Source organism: Rutilus rutilus (assembly GCF_951802725.1).
Source record: "Rutilus rutilus genome assembly, chromosome: 2".
In the NCBI taxonomy this organism is placed as follows: Eukaryota; Metazoa; Chordata; class Actinopteri; order Cypriniformes; family Leuciscidae; genus Rutilus; species Rutilus rutilus.
Genome location: NC_140210.1, coordinates 25,104,645 through 25,124,900, shown reverse-complemented (window position 1 = coordinate 25,124,900; position 20,256 = coordinate 25,104,645). Strand labels below are relative to the sequence as shown.

The 20,256-nt window shown below is 48.1% G+C and overlaps 1 protein-coding gene across 1 annotated transcript; it reads right to left on the bottom strand.

Moving 5' to 3' along the window:
- Positions 1 to 460: 460 nt before the first annotated feature.
- Positions 461 to 1,768, bottom strand: LOC311279257 (uncharacterized protein F54H12.2; the record flags this gene model as incomplete). The annotated part of the gene is made up of 1 exon (XM_084390627.1): positions 461 to 1,768. The coding sequence occupies one exon, from the start codon at positions 1,766 to 1,768 to the stop codon at positions 461 to 463; it is 1,308 nt and encodes a 435-aa protein (XP_084246753.1).
- Positions 1,769 to 20,256: the final 18,488 nt, after the last annotated feature.

Below are 20,256 nucleotides of genomic sequence, written 5' to 3'. Positions count from 1 at the left end.
TCAATCTCTTCACAAAGAGTGACACCATTTTATCATTTCTAACATAATCATCGGTGTATAGTTTCATCACATGGTTATAGTCGCGACCTCTGGCTAAATGATATAGAAAAAACACACAGTGCTGTCCGCAGGTATCCGATGAATAATCCTGGACGCGTCTGTCGGAATATAATACGTCGACGTCGTTGACGGCCAGAAAGTTATTGATGCTGATTGGAAAGCGGGGACTGTTGGGAGGATTGCCGAAGCTGTCGAAAAAACACGCGGTCCCCTCTCTGGCTAAATAAACGGCGACCCAATGCTCACCCGGCAATTGAGCCGGGTCGGTATTAATGATCCCCATCGACGGTAAGATCCTCAGAGGTTTTTTGGGTAGTTGATCGCTCGGTAGAACCCCGAGAAAATGAGCCCTGCATGCTATTTTATCCATGATAGCTGTGAGTTGTAGCGTGTTCATCTCTCAGTAGTGATCAATCAGTACCTGTCTGCGGTTAGACACTTCAATGAGGCTGTCGAATACTGCGTAAATTATTAAATTAATGGTATTCGGCAGCGCTTGTCTGAAACGCGCTTCGACTCTGATGTTCCCGGACTTGATCAGGGAAATGTGCTGGCCACAGTCCTCGTCAGGCGATAAATTAAATGCGTACAGCGTGTATCCGTTCAGGAAATCATTCCTGCCGATACAGAGCGGTCGATCTTTAAGGTGTCTCCCGGTCGTCATCGCCAGCTGATAATATTCACGTACAGCCAAACTGGCATCGAAATTAGGTTGTAGAGGCTTGGCCGGGAATTGTTGACCGTCAACGTAGACTGCTAGGAATTCCAGATTGTAATGTTTGAACGCAAATGGATTTTTTTCGTAGGAGCCGGTGAATGCGTCGTTGTCGACCATGCCAATAACGATAGACTTTGGCAACGTTCCTAAAAACAAATTTTCTTGATTCGAAACACGAGAGCCGGCGGGTATGGAGAACGATTTTAGACAGACCCTATCAATGGGATACTTGGCCGTGGTCGAAAGCAGCGTCTGGGCGTGAGCCAGTCTCACCGGCGGCGATACAGAAACTTTTTTGACAAATAGGGACGCCGCTACTATATGTAATTTGTAAGCCACGTCGTCGGATCTCATCAGACAGAATTCATCCTTTGCCCGTATAAAGCGTAATTTGACGTCTAAATTGCTAATTAAAAGTTTTTCCTGGAAGAATATATCGCTGTGTATGGGGGCAAGCAGTTCCACCTCACTGCTTCGAGCGGTGTAGACCGATCTCTTTGTCAACCCCTCGTTACGCCCTGCAGGGTCATGTACATCCATGTGACCGGCTGTGTCTTTGTGAAACAAACCGGCGGAGAAAATAGATTCCAGCGTATCTTTACCGTAGTTGAGCAGACTTTCGATGATGCAGCGATACGGATGAGTTCCGGTGCTCTGAGATATCAGGCGGTCGCCGAGGGTTACGTCGACCTGTGAAAACATTGTAGCAGCCAGGTAATTTATTGGGCCCACCTTTGCCGGGTGGGCAATAACTGCTCCGTCAGGCCCCGTGATTTTCGCCCGTAGATAGAGCATCGTGTTATTGAGATCCAAATAATCATCCCCGGTGCCGGCGATAAAAAACTCCAATGGTGCAGAGTCCGATATGGCCGATAATGGGGCTACTTCTAAATAGCCGTTTTTCTCAATAACGGTCTGCGTCAGCGGGACCGTAAATAGGTCCAACTCGGACTTGATGCATTCTCCCGACATGCGGTGCAATAAAGCCATGTTAGAAAATGGTTTTTCCGACTCTCTTGATCGTCGCCTTTCGACTAACAGACGTCCTACGCTTTCTACGTACGACTGAGTGTTTCTTTGGTCCAAGTGTTGTTTTCTTCTTTCCCCACTGACCACGCCTCCTCACACCCGGTGGTTTAGACATTCTTTTACGAGCCATGACCATCAGACCGGATCCGTCTTGAGCTTTATCGTTATGAGATCGCGTCAATACGTTCGAGACGACGTCGGATACTATATTTTTAGCGGCCGATTTTAGATGGGGTTTCGCGATGCTAAATCCTCTTTTTAACAGAGGTATAGCCATCCTGAACAGACCTCTGAAAAGACCCCCTAAGCCTGCTCCGTACATAACCCCTCCCCCGGCATACCCTGGTAAACCCCCTCCGGCCTGATTTCGGTAGTAGCTGACATAGTCAGCGGTCTCTCCGGGTCTATAATAAACCATTTTTTGGTTTAAAGTGTAGTTTTACGATGACTTTCCCGTAAGAAAATGGTACTTCTTTGTTTTGATCGTCCTTCAACTCTATGGTGATGTCGGTGATGTGATCCTTATTGATCGATGCGTAATGGGGGGTGTCGTATCTAACAATGACCGTGTCGTTGCTTTTCCCCGGTATATGTACGCATCTCAAAAGGGGAACGTAAGAATCACCGACCGCTTGATATTGGATAATGTCTGTGTAAACGTACATTGTGTAGAACCCGGCGTTGATATCGCATTGATGAGGGGCGTACATGACGACGTTTGTGGTAAAATCTGGTTTTTTATGATAGTTTAAACCTCCAAGAGGTTTTAGCGTCATTCCTAAAATAGTGGCGAGTCTCCCCCGAAAACTCATTGAAATGTTGGGTTTCGCGGTCAGAAACACCTTGTTTTTGAATTCGTCGTGATTCAATACGGCCACTGGTGCGATAAGTTGATTTATAGCACGGAGGATCGCACGAATGTTTGGGTAATAACCCCCGCTTATGTATATTTTTGCAATATTAGCAAAACCGATACTTGAGTCTTTGGAGGGTTCCGGGGCCGTATGTAGGATAAAATGACCATCTGCGTCATTAAAGTTGTACCAACTTCTAGGATATTCGATTTCGGCGAGTCCGACTTCCCATTGTCCTTTCAAGTCTATAGCTCGCGCCAGCCTGGTTGTATAGGCGGATATGCGATTTTCGGGATAAACCGACCTAGATGCATTGCACGGTAACGTGACGTAGAACCCGTGATCATCCATGGCGGTCCTTCGTTGGTATGACCTGATCCGTTAAACGTCGGGGTGTTTTAAGTCCAGCAGAGTTTTTTTATCTATGTAACTATTAAATTTTGAAGGCCATCCTAGCCATTTCACTAAAACAAGCGTAGATTTCCCTTGTTTTTTCTGACCTAAAATCTTTTCCACTTTAAAAGATTTGTTTTTACTGACAATTATTTTTTGCAACTCTTTTTCATAAAAAACCCCCTCGATGACATCGCCGTCATAATCGGTGAGTCTGTAGACAGGTGGTTGACGAGGGATAGCCAAGGATACGGTGAAAAATTCCTCCGTGTAGTTCTGCTCATAACCTTTGGCGAACGGACCTCTCACTTTAGAAATCCTGACGACGTCGCCGACTTTGAATTTAAATACGGGTCTCTCGGTCTTCTTTATATCGCCGTACAAGTTTTGAAACACTTGACCCTCGTTTACTTTGTCGACGTCCACGGGTCTCATTCTGATACTTCGGTGATAACTGGTGTTGTACCCCTGCATAATGTCTTGTAAGACATCTATGTATCGTCGGGAATTTGTAGCCGTTAAAAATCTCCACATACGACTTTTTAACGTCCTATTAAATCGTTCCACGACGCTGGCTTTCAAATCGGTAGCGGTAGCGAAATGATTAATGTCGTGCTTTTTCATCACATCTTGAAATTGTTTGTTAAAAAATTCCTTTCCCTGATCCGTCTGCAATTTCTGCGGCACGCGGCCCTCTTCGAGGATAGACTCGAACGCTCTAGTGACCTCTGCGCCGCTCTTATTCTTCAACACGCGAGCCCAGGCGTACTTGCTAAATACGTCTATGCACGTCAGCAGATATTTATGACCGTCATTATCCTTGGCGTAGGCGATCATGTCGACGAGATCGGCCTGAAACTGAGTATCGACCCCGTACACGACCACTCTGTTTCGTTTGTATTTTATAGGCGCTGTTTTGTGTAATGTGTAAGCGTCCTCACCAGCCAGCCATTCTGAAACCTGTTTATCGCTCAGACGGACCCCGCTGTCTTTCAAGACGGCGTCTTTTAATCGTTTTTTACCCCCTAAAGAGCCTGGGTTGGAGGGCGTATAATAAGCCTCTTTCATGAGCTCCGACATGCTGCCGTTGCACCCGTTGGAAAAGAATGACGCGTACAAGCGGTTTGAATCAATCTTTTATTAAAAAACGTTACAGGATATAATACAAGTAAAATGGATATAATAGAAGATAGTAAAAATGGATATAATACAAAACATAGATACTATAAGTAAAAAATGGATATAATACAAAACATAGATACTATAAGTAAAAATGGATATAATAGAAAACATAGATAGTATAAGTAAAAATGGATATAATAAAAAACATAGATAGTATAAGTAAAAATGGTATTAATATAATGGGTTAATATGATACAACATGCAAAAGGGATATAATAAAAATACAGACTCTAAGTAAAAATGGATATAGCGGGATTAATATAATACAACATGGAAAAATGGATATAATGACGTTACATACATACATACACACAATAAAAGTAAAATGGTTATAACAGGATAGAAAATGGATTAATAATAGCGTCAGTGGTAATCTAACCAGAAAAGAAAATCGCGGCAGGCCATCATGTTTTTGTCTAGGATGTAATCGACGTACATTACGACAATTTTGTCTACGTTTTTAATCACTTCAACGATTCTGATAGCGTCGTCCCGATCATCGGAGTCATATTCTTTTGATTTCTTCATTAGCTCGGTACAGACATCCATCACATACGTGCAAGTACACAGCAGATCGGTGACCCCGAGCGGGGATTGTGATTCACACAGCATATCTAGAACCTGTTTTATCATCACAACGGGTGGATCGTTACCGGCAACACATTTGTCCGTCATATAGTCCCATGAGCTAGTCAGTCCTCTTATATACACCATATTTTTCTTGAGATTAGCCTCGCGCACAGTATCTTGACATGGAGTATCGGGGTGGGATGCGTCCATAATAATCTTGCTCATGAGATCGGTCATCTGGTCTCTGTAATGCTCTTTAAACAATAATCCCATACAACACTTTAGGCTACAGGCTGCACCCATGTTGGAGATGGTTTGGTCACTGGCCATTCGCGGTGGGGAGATTTTCCCAGAGATCGACGACGTCGTAGACTATTTCCTTGCAGGGTTTGTCCAGAAGTCTCGCCCTGATTTCTTCCACCTTGGCGGCGATGAATGGTTCGTCTTTTAATTCGCGCAGAATAGTCCCGACTGTTCCTTGAATACGGTGGGGTTGAGATTTTAACCCCAACCGTCCTAGGAGGGTGGTGATGATGGAATGAAAAGAGGGTTTAAACAGCTTGCCTGAAAGTTCGTCAAAGTGTGTGTCGAAGTAGTAGTTGGGAGGGTCAAACAGACAGGAATGTTGCAGCTGGCTAGGATGGTTAATCGCACAGCCCTCGCAGTCGTCCTTCTGCTTGTCGTTGATGAGATGTTGCAGCAAAATCACGGTCGCGGCTTTTATGATTTTGAATCCGACGTCGCTGAAACAGCCGTCTGTGACGTCGAAGACGCGATTAGAATGAGGCAGGGTCCGGTCGATTGTAGATACGTCGTGCGATTGCCGATCGTTATGGATCCCGAGACTTTTGACTGTCTCAGGGGGCGACTCCCAGCCTTTGTCGATGATATTGTTAGCTGGACCGTCGTCGCATCCATCGTTGGACGATTCCGTGTCTTTGCGAGGGTTGATGAGGTAAGTCAGGCTGTCGGATCCATGTTTTTTGCTGGATGGTGAAGGTCTAGTGCAAGAGCAGTCGCACTCGATCATCGGATCCCAGTCTAAGCCACGTTTGATAGCCGGACCAGAGTCGTTTTGGAGGTCCGAGGGTTCAGGGGTGATGATGATGTTGCCAGGAGCCCTATCGTTTTCAAAGCAAGATTCCAAGTCTATGCGCCGTCTGGCCGTTTTAGCCGAGACCCAGTCGTTGTGGAGGCCCGATGGACCGCAGGCATCAGTCAGAGTATGTAGGGGTGCGTCGTCGTCGGGAGGGTCGAGAATGCTGCCGAAAGAGATACCGCAGCTGCATACGTGATCGGGTTCTGAAGCGTCGTCTTCAGCCATGGTTTATAAATGCTGCTTGGGAGGGTCGGGTCGCTGTATTTTATGAGCGCGGTGGAAAAGGGGGTGGGGACGTTGGAGCGCTTCAGCCTTGATTTATACACGACGCTTGACAAGGTCCGACCGCCGAGCTTTATGATGGCTGTAGTAAATGGGCGGGGACGGCAGAGCGTACGTGCTGCTCCGTGCACATCTCTCAGGGTGGAACAGCTGCACTTTAATTTTGTTGTATCCATCATGCATGTCGCACCATTTGAACATTTTGTTGATGATTGAAAAAACACTGCTCAGCAGATCCAGATCGCACCACTTGAACAAGAATTGCATTTCATACAGATCCTGATGCTCTTTAGGCAGGATGGGACCCATCCGAGTGTTGTTGAGCTTTGTCTTGTCTTTACAGCAGAATATGTAAACAGAATCATTCGGCTTCTTTTGAGTATGGTCACCTACCACACGGTACCGGACATTCGGGGTCACCCCGTCCCACTCCCCCACGTACAAAGGCTCCTCGCCGCCGTCATTCAGATCCTTCCAGACACGTTTGTAAAATAGAGTCCAGTCTTTTTCAGGGAATACCACGCATGCGTCTTGCCCCGGCTGAAACTCGTCGACGCCATCAGTGGTGTAGAGCGTAACAACTCGAGTTGGTTTGTGAAATTTGTAGCCGAATACACGGCTGCTACACATCAGAAATTCAGCTTTAGTCCATTCCGAAATTTCATGGAGAAAGCTGGTCAAACGGATGTGTCCTAAAGGTTTTCTCGGCGCCATAGTCAGACTTTCCATCATCCTGTTGCTCAACCCCGCATCTGGGGATTGAGGGGAGGATAAACCATCCATGCTCATGTAGCTCATGTTTCCCTTTCTGGTGGTGCATGTAGAACACACTGACCCCATTTATATACGTTGCTCAACAATGTAAAGGGAGGGGGCGCAGGCACAAGCCATATAACCACACACGCACACACATATAACTGGGACAAAGTTCAAACAAACGGCAAAAAACATCTGTTCAAATATAACTACCCGTAAAAAAATTATGATTTAGTCCTAGCTAGGTCATAGTTCAAAACTAACTGTCATACAACATGATCGATAGGGAGGAGGGGTCAATAGGTTAATCCCATGACCGCATTCCGGAAGTTCAACCTGTCAATCATAAAGGTCACCGGAAGTTCAACCTGCCAAAAGGTCAAAGGTCAAAGTCGTAAATCATTTTGACACAATGTACCCCATAAGTACTACTGATAGCCCTAAATGGTTTAGCTCCTGGGTATTTAACGGAACTTCTATCGCCCTACAATCCATCGCGCTCCTTAAGATCACTAAATTCAAGGCTTCTGGTCATTCCTAGGATATCTAAGTCCACTAAAGGAGGGAGGGCGTTTTCACATTTAGCTCCTAAACTCTGGAATGGCCTTCCTGATATTGTTCGAGGCTCAGACTCGTTGTTTTTAAAACTAGATTAAAGACGCATCTCTTTAGCCAAGCTATACATAATACTTACCTTTTATACTACAGTTGAATCAGATTGAATGCATTATTATGAACAGCAGCTACGCTAATTTTTTCCCATCTGCTTTTCTGTTGTTATCTCGGGACGCTAGTCCCGAGGTAAATGCAGATCGTCAGCTCCAGTTTGTATCCAGCCTCCCATGGAAACTACAGATGCCCCAACACCCGTGCAGAGACGACTCGAAGCCTGTGAAGAGACGACTCGATGCCTGTGAAGAGACGACTCGACGCTGGCGATATGTTTATGCCCTAAATTAATACATGATTAACTAACTGTATTTTTCTATGTACATTTCTGAAATGCACTTTCTGTAAAGCTGCTTTGAAACAATATGTATTGTGAAAAGCGCTATACAAATAAATTTGAATTGAATTGAATTGAATTGTTACTTGATATTGTGATGACCTGACGGGGGTCTGCAGATGTAAAATAGCCTTGGGGCTAACTCTGGCATATTTACATTGCTGAAAAGCTAAGATGTTCATTAATATGCATTGTCCCTTTTAAATAAATAAAAATAAATAAAAAATCATTTGTATTGAACATAACTCTGGATCACAGTGTCATAGAGACAAGGGGGCGGGCTCATTTTACTCAGACAACCAATCAGTCTCTCCGGATCATTGTGAAGCTATCATGCCACGCCGTAGCAACCATTTAGAGCACCTTAGCAACAAGTTTCATAGACTTCCATTGAAAGAGATCAAAGGGATATCTCCGGACTGAATTGTCATAGAAACATGAGGGTGGTCTCGTTTGACTCAGGGCAGCAAACGGTCAATCATGAATGACCTCAACATTTCCTAGCCCTGCCCTAGCAACCTTTGTCGAGCATCTTAGCAACCAAAATCCATAGAGGGATATCTTCCATTCTGAATGTCACAGAGGAATGGAAGTTGGTTTATATCATTCATACTGACAAGCAGCATTTGGAGTTTCATAATTGGCAGCTGCCAAGCCACTCCCTAGCAACCAAACAGAGTACCCTAGCAACCATTTTGCAAGACCTATATCTCTGCATCAGAACACCATAAAGAGATGGGGTTAACACAAGTTTGACTCAGGGCAGCAAACAGCTATTCATGAGACACCACAACACTTCCTAGCCCACCATTCTCTCTACACAGACTTTAAACGCGAACCTGTGATAAACGCTGATGGCGTTCACATGCGCATTAAGAATTGGTTCTATAGTTATGTGCGTTTGAATATATGTGCACAGGTTTGTAATTCCCTACAAACCAAGCCTAAACAAAGTACTGGTCTTTCCTTATAAATTTTGATACAGAATTTTAAAAAATTATCTTAATTTGTGATCCGAAGATGAACGAAAGACTTACATGGTTGGAACAACATGAGGGTGAGTAATTACTGACAGAATTTTCATTTTTGGGTGAACTAACCCTTTAAAAAACAGATTTTTTTAACTCACTGCCTGCGATGGCTCAGGGGCGGTCTCTGCAGTGCAGTAGCACCAGAGAAAAAGACCCAAGAGGGTAAGGAGGGGACGCAAGGCGGATATATCTCCTTGCTTGACTCAGGGACCTGACGATCAAATCACACTCCGCTTGGATTTGAATCCACTGCCTCATGATGTGCGGAAATGTAGAAGCCACAACATTTTGAGGTGGAGGGGACAGCCCTCACTCCAACCACAAGCAGTTTTTTAAAAGGGGGCACTGAAGTGATCGAACACCTTCGGGATCTCCTCACGGAGAGAACAGGTTCGACTTCTATTAGAGGAGCTAGGGTCTTTCTAGAGGGTGCTCACAGAAGTGATGGTCTCTACTGCATAACAATTATTGCGGTAGACCAGAACCTCCGTGTCCTGTTCTTACTAGAACCAGACCTGGAACTTTCCAAGGTCTAGACGCGGGTGCCATCGTGCCCCATGCCTGAGAATGTGCTCAGAGGAAGGTGTCAGGAAGGCTGTCGAGAGGAGGTTGGTTGGGCCAATGAGAGGCAAATAACAAAACCTGTTCCATCTCTTCCTGATTTTAGCACCATAGTGCAAGAAGGCTCACTGGGGAACGCATTTCTGTGGGGCCCAGGGCCAGCTGTGGCCAGAGTCTTTGTCGAGGGATGTCCACTCAGACAAGAGGAGAAACAACTGGCGTAGGACGAGTCCAGAGGGGCAACAGACGTGGCTGTGCGGTGGTCTAAAACAGCTGGCCAGCTGGGGATGGAGTTTCCACTGTATCTGGACCGGAGGCTGTCGTGAGGCTTGTGAGCGGCACGATTGAGCAGGCCAGCAAAAATAGGTGGAATGAAGCGACCTTAGAAGCTTCTGACTCCAAGGAGGAGGTGGCGGGCGAGTTGCAACATGCAAGTGGAGCGCAGCTCGACAGTCGCAATGTTGTCAGAACAGTACAAGCTCGCTGAGCAGCGGTGTCTCGAAGCGAGGGACTGTAAGCAACTTGGGGCAACGAATGCAGTCAGAGGGTGCCCAGAGCTCTGGTACTGCATGCCCTTTATACGTGGCCCCTCAGCCAACATTTGGAGGACACTTGTTCCAGGAGCCACTAGCCCGGGGAAACAAAGGTCTGCTTATGGGCTGTTGGTTTGGCGACAGGCCAGGGTGTTCACCACACGGAGCGTGTCGCTCTGCCACGGCCACCTCGGGACTCGTCAAGCCAGTGCTGAAGCGGTCTCCATATGGAGGAAGCCGTGCGGCTGCATCTGCCATATGCCCCAGGAGCCTCTGTAAGTTTCAGTGGGACCCTTTCTCACTTCTAAATAGCACTGAGCTGGCACACCTCACTTGAGAGATGCGCTAGACAGAGACCACCTCCATACTAGAAAAGAGATACTCAGCATTTGGGCGAGATTACTGTTTCCCAGTTGACCTGAAGACCCAACTGGCTATGGAGCACTCAAAGGGTAGGACCATGTACTGATACTTTGTATCTTCGAACGCAAGAACACAGTAAGCCTGTGGAGCGGAAGGATAGAGATCTGAAGTACACATCTTTCAGGTCGAACGCTGCAGACCAAGCTTGGGGACGGGGCATCGAAAATGCAACTCTGTGTTTACAAGTGAACGGAGGCTTTCAAAAAAGGGCCCGTATCAGTTGGCACAGAACCAAGATGGTCGTAACCCACCACATAATAAGGGTACAATGAAGTACGAGCTCTGAAGCCAAGCTCCATACCGGCTGGAGGGAACGGCTAGCACGCGTCCTTTGGCGCACACACACAGGACAGGAGCTCTGCTCAACACCTAAGTGTGATGGATCTAACTAAAAAATCTTTTAGGAGCATTGCTGCTCAACACCTAGGTATGATGAATATCACTGAGCCTGGGCGGAAGCCGAGCGAAATGAATTGCAAGCTGGGTCTGAAGGTACCGAATGGGGCCAGGCTGGGCATGTGAAGCGTTATAAACTTCGACAAAACCGGACCAGGGGCCAGGGAACCACAGACGTACCCGAGGTGGGGCAGCGAGGTGGAGGACAGGGATCCGGCTCGAGAGGCCGAAGGCAGCCCGAAGCGGGATCTGAGTGTGCGGTGCAACACTTACCTGACTCCACTATGTGGCAGGGGATGCGTGAGAAGGCGGATGACCAGGTCCTCGAACCGCACCCAGCTGCCAGCTGGCGAACAAGAGGGGGCTGAAGGTTGCAAGGCTTTACAGGGTCGCACACCACCAGACTTGCCCTCTTGGGGCCCAGGAACAGAGGAATTTGCTCTTTCTTTGATATGTGGGTACCGCTTGCTCCGCCCTTTTTTGGGAGCCAGTGGTGGAACAGACACACACACAAACACACAGACTCCACCCGGCCCTCATCCGGGGGGAGGGAGTGGATGACCAACTCCAAAGCATCCTCCTCCATCCCTGAGCGGCACGCTCAGGAACGCTTTCGCTGTCGCTTGCCACCTGGCTTGGCAGCACCTAGAGCGGGAGCGATGGTAGAGGAACACCCTCGGCGACAAGCAGGGGATGGCCTTCATCTACGCTTGGGCGGCAGAAAACTGCTACAACCTGGTAAGCTCTCCATGCACTTCTGGAAAGAAAGGCACTGGGGCGGCGAGCTGAGAACCAGCGCGGCTCGTCCCGAGATACCAATCATCCAACCGAGACTGTTCGGGACACGGTGGAAGATTCCAGTCGAGCCCAACAGCCTCGGCAGCCCGATTCAGCATAGCTGATGTTTCTGGATCTGGCTCGGGCAACGTTACACTCCCAGAGGGAGACAACGCAGCCGAGTCATCATTCCCAGAGGTCAGCTCACCCTCCAATGCTGCAATCGGCATCCTGTCCCCTGGAGAGGCCCGAATGAAATGGCTGGTCGGTCCATTACAGAGTGACCAGCGCGCTCAACGGGGCTCCACCGGCTGCGATGTGATAGAGGAGTGAGGGGCCCACAGAGATTGGTAACCGGACGGGGAAGCCTCACTATGATCCTCTGATCACCCACCCCACACTCAAAGCTTTCGATCACCACTGCACTCGCGCTGTAGAATCACCAGCAGCTGGAAGAGTCTTCCTAGAAGAAGCACCAACACACTCGCTCGTTGTCATATAACAACACTCTTCAGAGACATCGACGTGAAGACCGATTGGCTCCGAAGCGAAAGACAAGTGGTGCGTGCATCTGCTTCCGTATTTATACCCGCACGGTGGGGCGTAGCGTAGCGTCTCACGCACGCCAATGCGCGCATTGGCTCATTCTAACATGCTCGAAGAAGACAGGCTCCCTAGCGTGATCCCATTCAGTCGACGTCGACTACGTCTGAACACTTTTTATGAGTGTTTGAAAATGGGACATGGTGTAAGTGCTAGAATGCACTTTGATGATTGGGGTGAGTTGGCCTTTTCTTTTCTCCAAAACTATACAGTAAAATGACAAGAAAATAAATACAGTAATAGCCAGGGTCACTCTGAACAAAAATCTAATGAAAGAATGAGCAAACCTATAAGATAAAGATTTTTACGAGTATTTGAAAATGTGACATGGTGCATGTGCTAGAATGTAGTTTGATGTTTAGGGTGAGTTTGGCTTTAATTTTCTCCAAAACCATACAGTAAAATGACATGAAAATGATAACAGTAATAGCCAGGGTCACTCTGAACAGGAATCAAATGAAAGAATAAGCAAACCTATGAAGGAACACTTTTTATGAGTGTTTGAAAATGGGACATGGTGTAAGTACTAGAATGCACTTTGATGATTGGGGTGAATTGGCCTTTCCTTTTCTCCAAAATATACAGTAAAATTACTTGAAAATAAATTCAGTAATAGTTAGGGTCACTCTGAACAGGAATCAAATGAAAGAGTGAGTAAACCTATGAAGGAACACTTTTTATGAGTGTTTGAAAATGGGACATGGTATAAGCACTAGAATGCCATTTGATGATTGGCCTTTCCTTTTCTCCAAAACTATACAGTAAAATGACTTGAAAATAAATACAGTAATAGTTAAGGTCACTCATATGAGTGTTTGAAAATGGGACATTATGTAAGTGCTAGAAAGTTAAATAAATTGGCAAAACTGTGCCCTTTTATATAAAATTGCCTGTGTGTGTGTGTGTGTGTGTGTGTGTGTGTGTGTGTGTGTGTGTGCGTTTTGAGTATCATATTTCATACATCAGGTATGAATGTATATTTCATAGATCAGGTTTGTATAGCTCATATAGGCAATTCAATGATAATTGACAGATTAAAAGCCACCAAAAGTTGTGTTAAACATGTCATTGTTTGTCATTTACATTAACATGAAAAATGAAAGTAAATAAATAAACAAACAAACATTAATACTTGATGTATAATAATTAATGAATACATTATATAGCCTATACAATCATTAAAATCAACAATAACATTTTTATTTATGATAATTAACATTGATATCAAATTTAATTTACATTAATTAATAAAGTATAATAATTAATGTATCATATATTAAACATTAAAATTGACAATAAAAAATAATGATGCATAATAATTAACATTAATATGAACATTAATAAATTATGTCATAATTAATGTAAATCATATATAGGCCTACAAACATTAAAATAATAAAAAATAAACAAATATAAAAGTCATATTTAAAAAAAAAGTCATGAAAATGTAAAAAAAAAGAAAAGAATGATGTATAATAATTAACATTAATATGAACATGAATAAATTATGTAATAATTAATGTAAATCATATATAGGCCTACAAACATAAAAATAATAAAGAATAAAAGTCGTATTTAAAAAAAAGAAAAGAAATTTTATTATTTGTGTCCTAATAATATGGAAATAATAATGGAAAATAGCAGAAAATAGAGTCTTAAAATCAATTTTGGCCTCTTAGTGCACAAATAGACGCGCATACTAAAAAAAATGTGCGGCTGGCTTGACCGTGTATTTTCAACGTGCGGCCCACTTGACCGGAGACGTCAACCTCAGATTCTAGTCAGAATGTGAGTCTGATACTGCACCTAAACCTACGAAAGACATTGCTCTCTTACGAGAGTCCTCTCGTACTGCCTTTTTGTAAAAACGCTACGGGAAAAACTCTTTTTTCACGAAATACTGAAGCAAAAAATTATCCTTAATTTTCATACATGTAAAGCGCGTTGCAGCAGTACTCAGCTATGGCGAGACGGCTTGCTCGCTCATTGGCTGCTCTGCAGCAACTGCATAAGCCTATCGAGCGAGGCCTGAGGTGACGTCAGGCCAATGAGGGCGCTTCGCGCCCTCCTAGCCATTTCCCGCCGAGACGGGTGTGGCTAACCTCTATATAAGGAGCTCGAAAAGGCTGATTCACTTGATTTTCATCTCTTCAGCGAAGCTCTCACATCGCTGGATCACGAGGAAGCAAGCGTCGTCTGAGGCAAGCACTTCAGCGGGACGAGCCACTCGAAGCCGCTGGCAAACGCCGCCTTCTACAGCCGTACCTGCTGCGCTTTCCGACGCCATATCCTTTCCTTATTATACTGTTCTTGTGTGTGTGTGTGTGTGTTCGCCCCGCGACACTCACCCCCTAAAAGAGCTGCGTCTTTTTAAAGATGCCTTCATGCGGCTCGTGCCGAGCCCCACTCTCCCAGGGAGACCGCCATGTCATCTGTGTCTCCTGTTTGGGTGAGGACCATGCAGCGCTCGCGCTCGCTGACGGCGGCTGCCCTCACTGCGAGCTTTTGCCGATGGTGACTCTGCGGACTCGCCTGGCATCCTTCTCAGAGCCTGCATTCCCCGGCGCACTGCCGCGCCGTAAGAAGCGCCGCTCGCAGCGGGTCCCGGAACCCGCTCCAGCCCGACCAAGCTCGCCGGTTCGCCCGCCTGCTTCACCGGCTTCTCCTGAATCACTTCCTGATGCTCAGCGCCCGCAGTCTGCCGCCGCTTCATCAGAGGAAGTCGTTTCCGAGGCCGCGTCGGGGGAGAAGGATTCCTGCTCTCTGCTAGCTTCAGGCAGCGAGGACTGGGCGAGCTCCGAGGATCTCGCGCCTCCTGCCCGCAAGCCCACTACGAGAGCCAACATCGAGAAGGAGCTCATGCGAATACTCGCGCTGGCCGCGGCGAGCCTCGGCCTCGAGTGGTCTGCACCGGAACTCCCCTCTCGTACCCGGCTGGATGGTAGCTTCCTCCCTGGTGAGCGCACTTCTCCGGAATCTAAGCCCGCTCCTTTTCTTCCTGAGCTTCATGAAGAAGTTGCAAAGGCTTGGAATGCGCCCTACTCTGCGCGAACGCGCTCGTCTGTGTCGCCAGCATTTTCCTCCCTGGATAATGCGAAAGACCGAGGCTACCTTTCACTTCCGCCGGTGGAACAGGCGATAGTGACCCACCTTTGCCCGCCCTCTGCTGGACGGCGGACTAAACCGGTGTTGCCTTCAAAAGCCTGCCGCATGACGTCGACGCTGCTCGCGCGAATTTTCTCCGCAGCTGGGCAGGCTGCGTCAGCACTACACACCATGGCTACGCTGCAGATATTCCAGGGTGATCTCCTCCGTAAGTTGGACGAGATGGGACCTGAAGCTATCTGCATCGCGGATTTGAGGAGCGCTTCGGATCTAACACTCCGCGCTACCAAGTCTGCTGCACAAGCCATGGGAAGATGTATGGCTTCCGCCACTGTTGCTGAGAGGCATTTATGGCTGACGCTCACGGAGATGGCTGATTCCGAGCGCACCGCGTTTCTCGACGCCCCGCTGTCTTCCGCTGGCCTTTTCGGATCTTCTCTCTCTGAGTTCGTGGAGAGATTTACCGAAGCCCAGAAAGCGCCTCAAGCCTTCAAGCACTTCCTCCCGAAGCGCTCCGGTTCTGCAGCGAGTCGTGAAAAACAGACTCCGCGGAGCTCTCAGCCTCAGCCCCCGCCTTCGGCCGCATCTTCACAGCAGCGACAGCAGCAACAGCAGCACAGCTCTAGGTCCCGCTCTCGCTCTACCAGCCGACGCCCCGCTCAGCGCGGGCCGCGGCCGAGGATTGTGGTAAAGCCGGAAGCCCCGAAGAAGTCCTAGCACTCCTAGGAAAGCGCAGGTGTGTGAGTCCCGTTGCGGCCGGTCTCTCACCCAAGCGCGCCGCTGTTTCAGTCCCAAGACTTGCGACTGTTCCAGCGTTTTCTGCAAGACGCAAGCCCGCACAGTTGCCCGCTTGCCTGCACACAAAAGCCGTTTTCACGGCTACCCAGATATATCCCGAAAAGAGTGTATTTTCTGGTGTCCCGGCCACGGCCGATGGTGCTATAAATGTAGTGTCGATGCCCACTCCTCAGTGCCCATCCCTACACACAAGCACAGCCCTACACTTAGGGCTCGCGCACATAAAATCGACTCAGGTCGATTGCGCTTCCAATATAGTGAAAGTGCCCACTTCCCAGTGCCCACAAACACTATGGGCCCTATCTTGCACCCAGCGCAATTGACTTTGTACACCGACGCATGTTTCATTCCTATTTTGCACCCGCGCAAAGCGCGCTTTTCCCTCCACAGAAGCACGTCGCTAAACTAGGGAATGAACTTGCGCTCTCTGGGCGGTTCAGCGCAAAAAAGGAGGCGTGTTTTGGCGCAAACGTTCCCTGGTGCTATTTTACTGTTCCATAAAACAATTGCGCCACTGGCCAGAAAAAACCTAGTCTAAAGTCAGTGGCGCGTTGCGCGTTGTTCATTATGCTATTTTAAGGGCGCATGCTTGACCATAATGTATAGAGTGCACAAACGCTCATACACTGTGATTCTCTAATCTACACAGAAGCAGCAGTTTTCATTTTTGCAAATCATATTATTACAAACGATAGATAGATAGATAGATAGATAGATAGATAGATAGATAGACAGATAGACAGATAGATAGATAATTTATTATAAATATAATAATTTATTATAAAAGCATACATCTAGCTTACACATTTACCCACATTATTATATGCCTGTTTAGCCGAAGCTAATTTGGGTGTGTTTCTCCCATCCCCAATGTCACTTCTCTCTCTTTTACGGCCGTGAAGAGAGCGTTGCTCTCCTCGGCTGTGAACCGCTCTTGACGCGCGCCTGGCAAATCCGCCGTTATAATAGCAATACGCCAAGGAAAAGGTGCGTCTGCTCTTAAAGGGAATGTGAGATGATGCTCTGATTGGTTTATTTCACGTTACGCCCAAACCACACCTATGAATAATGAAGCTACTTCAGACCAACCCCTTTTAGATTTGCGCCCGGCGCAAGAGTCATTTATCCCGCCGGGAAAATAGCAACAGCGCCAAGACCCGCCCACAAAGTTACTTGCGCTTTGCGCTTTGACACTTGCGTTTCAGATCGTTAAAATAGGGCCCTGTGTCTCACAGACCACAGGCTCTCTGTAAAAACGAGACCTGTGCGCGCTCGCTCTGCTCAGGAAGGCAGCGCGTCCAAAGCAGTGAATGTGCCCGCTTCCCGCCCACATTTACTCGCAGACATGAGTCCCGCGAGACTCGCTCAGCCCTCCCTCACTCAGTTAAGCGCTGTAGTAAGGTCGAGGACGAGCGCTCTGCCCGCTGTAATAAGCGCGCCCCCCGCCTCGAATGCCACAGGCATAACGCCTATGTTATTGCGCCCCGAAGCACCTCTGTCGCACGGCGAACAGAGCGCGCTTCGCATCCAGCCCTTAGCCAGCCATGCAGAAGCATGGGCAGCGCTTCCAGGGGTTTCGGACTGGGTGCTAGGCATTATAAAGAGAGGCTTCTCGCTACAGTTTTGTCGACGCCCTCCCCGCTTCACAGCGCGCGTCGAAACTACGGTGATTTTAGAAGTAGCACACCTACTTCGCGCCGAAATATCAAAACTGATAAGCAAAGGGGCGATAGAGCATGTACCCCAAGCTCAAAGCGAAGGGGGGCTATACAGCAGATACTTTCTAGTCCCCAAAAAGGACGGTGGTATCAGACCCATACTGGATCTAAGACGGCTGAACAAAGCATTAGTGAAACGCAGTTTCAAAATGCTCACGACCAGGAAAATCCTCGCGCATGTTCGCCGAGGAGACTGGTTTATGTCAATAGATCTGAAGGACGCGTATTTTCAAATACAGATAGCGTCACATCACAGGCGATATTTGAGATTCGCCTTCGAGGGTCAGACATACCAGTATACAGTCCTGCCGTTCGGCTTGTCCCTGGCACCTCGTACATTTACGAAATGCATGGACGCAGCGCTCGCCCCTCTCAGACTCAGAGGCATGCGAGTGCTGAACTATTTGGACGACTGGCTGATCCTAGCTCAATCACGATCACAGCTTGTGGAGCACAGAACCATTTTACTCGATCACCTCGAGAATCTTGGTATCACGGTCAATTGGACGAAGAGTTCACTGAACCCCAGTCAAACGATTTCGTTTCTGGGTACCATTCTGGACTCACAGTCTATGACAGCGCGGCTGTCGCCACAGCTACCCCGCTCAGGACGTTTCAAAGGATGCTAGGTCTCATGGCCTCAGCATCACCAGTTCTTCAGCTGGGCTTGCTCCGCATGCGCCCTCTGCAGTTCTGGTTGAAAGCGCGAGTACCGCGCGGAGCGTGGGTGTCCGGCCGGTTACGTCTCAAGGTCAATCAGAGCTGTGTGACAGCCCTGATACCTTGGTTGGCGGGCGACTGGTACCGATCAGGTGTAAGCCTGGGGACTTCCTCGGGAGTGAGGATGGTGTCGACAGACGCATCCACCTCGGGATGGGGAGCGCTGCTCGAGGGCAGACCGTTCTTCGGCCTGTGGTCGGAACGAGAAAAGCTCCAACACATCAACTGCCTGGAAATGCTGGCAGTGCACAATGCGCTGACGCGTTTTTGTCCCCAAATCAAGGACCAACACGTCGTAGTCCGTTCGGACAACACGGCCGTGGTGTCCAATATAAATCGCCAGGGCGGTCTGAGATCCACATCCCTGTACAGGCTGGCGAAACGCCTCCTAATATGGGCTCAGCACAATTTGCGCTCGCTGAGAGCAGTACATGTGCCTGGGCTCCAGAATGTGGGCCCAGACAGACTGTCCAGGAACAACATTCCCCTGGGCGAATGGTCTCTACACCCACAAACAGTCCGGCTGTTGTGGGAGAGATTCGGCAGAGCGGAGGTGGACCTATTCGCGTCCCGCGAAAACGCTCATTGCCCCGTGTTCTTTTCCAAGAACGACAGCGCGCTGTCCCAGATGTGGCCGCGCTGCCCGCTTTATGCCTTTCCCCCCGTCTCCCTCCTGCCACAGGTGTTAGAGCGGGTCAGGGAAACAAAATGCCCAGTGCTGCTGGTAGCACCGTTCTGGAAGAACCAAGCATGGTTTCCAGTCCTGATGCAGCTAGCAGACATCGCTCCATGGCCAGTGCCATTGAGGAGAGATCTCCTCTCGCAGGCCGGGGGCTCGATTTGGCACCCACACCCGGAGCTGTGGTCCCTTCACGTGTGGGCGCTCAACGGATATCCGTTGACCTCGCAGAGGGAGTGATAAATACCATCACTCAGGCCAGAGCGCCGTCGACTCAGCGGCTTTATGCCTCAAAGTGGTCGGTTTTCTCCGGCTGGTGTACAGCTCGGAGCCTATCACCTCTCGATTGTGAGGTGACGGAGGTTCTCTCCTTCCTACAGGAGCTGTTGGATAAGGGCAGATCCCCTTCCACGCTCAAAGTTTATGTGGCGGCTATTACAGCGTTCTCTGGAACAACGCTGGGTCAGTCACTAGGAAGGAACGATTTAGTCATCCGCTTCCTCAGGGGAGCTAGGAGGCTAAATCCACCCAGACCTCCTTCAGTCCCTATGTGGGACCTTTCTACGGTTTTGGCGGCCATGAAAGGTGCCCCTTTCGAGCCTATCCAATCTATTAGCCTCAAACATTTGTCTTTCAAAACAGTGTTCTTGATGGCTCTCGCTTCGGTGAAGCGCATAGGCGACCTGCACGCGCTCTCTGTGAGCCCAGCGTGCTTAGAGTTTGGACCTAATGACTCTAAAGTCATACTCAAACCTAAGCATGGCTATGTGCCAAAGTCCCTCAACACACCGTTTCGGGCTCAGGTTATCTCCCTGTCTGCCCTGCCGGGATCAAGTGAGGAAGGGGACTCAAGTTTTCTTTGCCCCATTAGGGCTTTAAGAGCTTACGTGTCCCGCTCTGCTGTCTTCAGACAGACTGAGCAGCTCTTTGTCTCGTTCAGTGGACGTTCCAAAGGAATGGCTG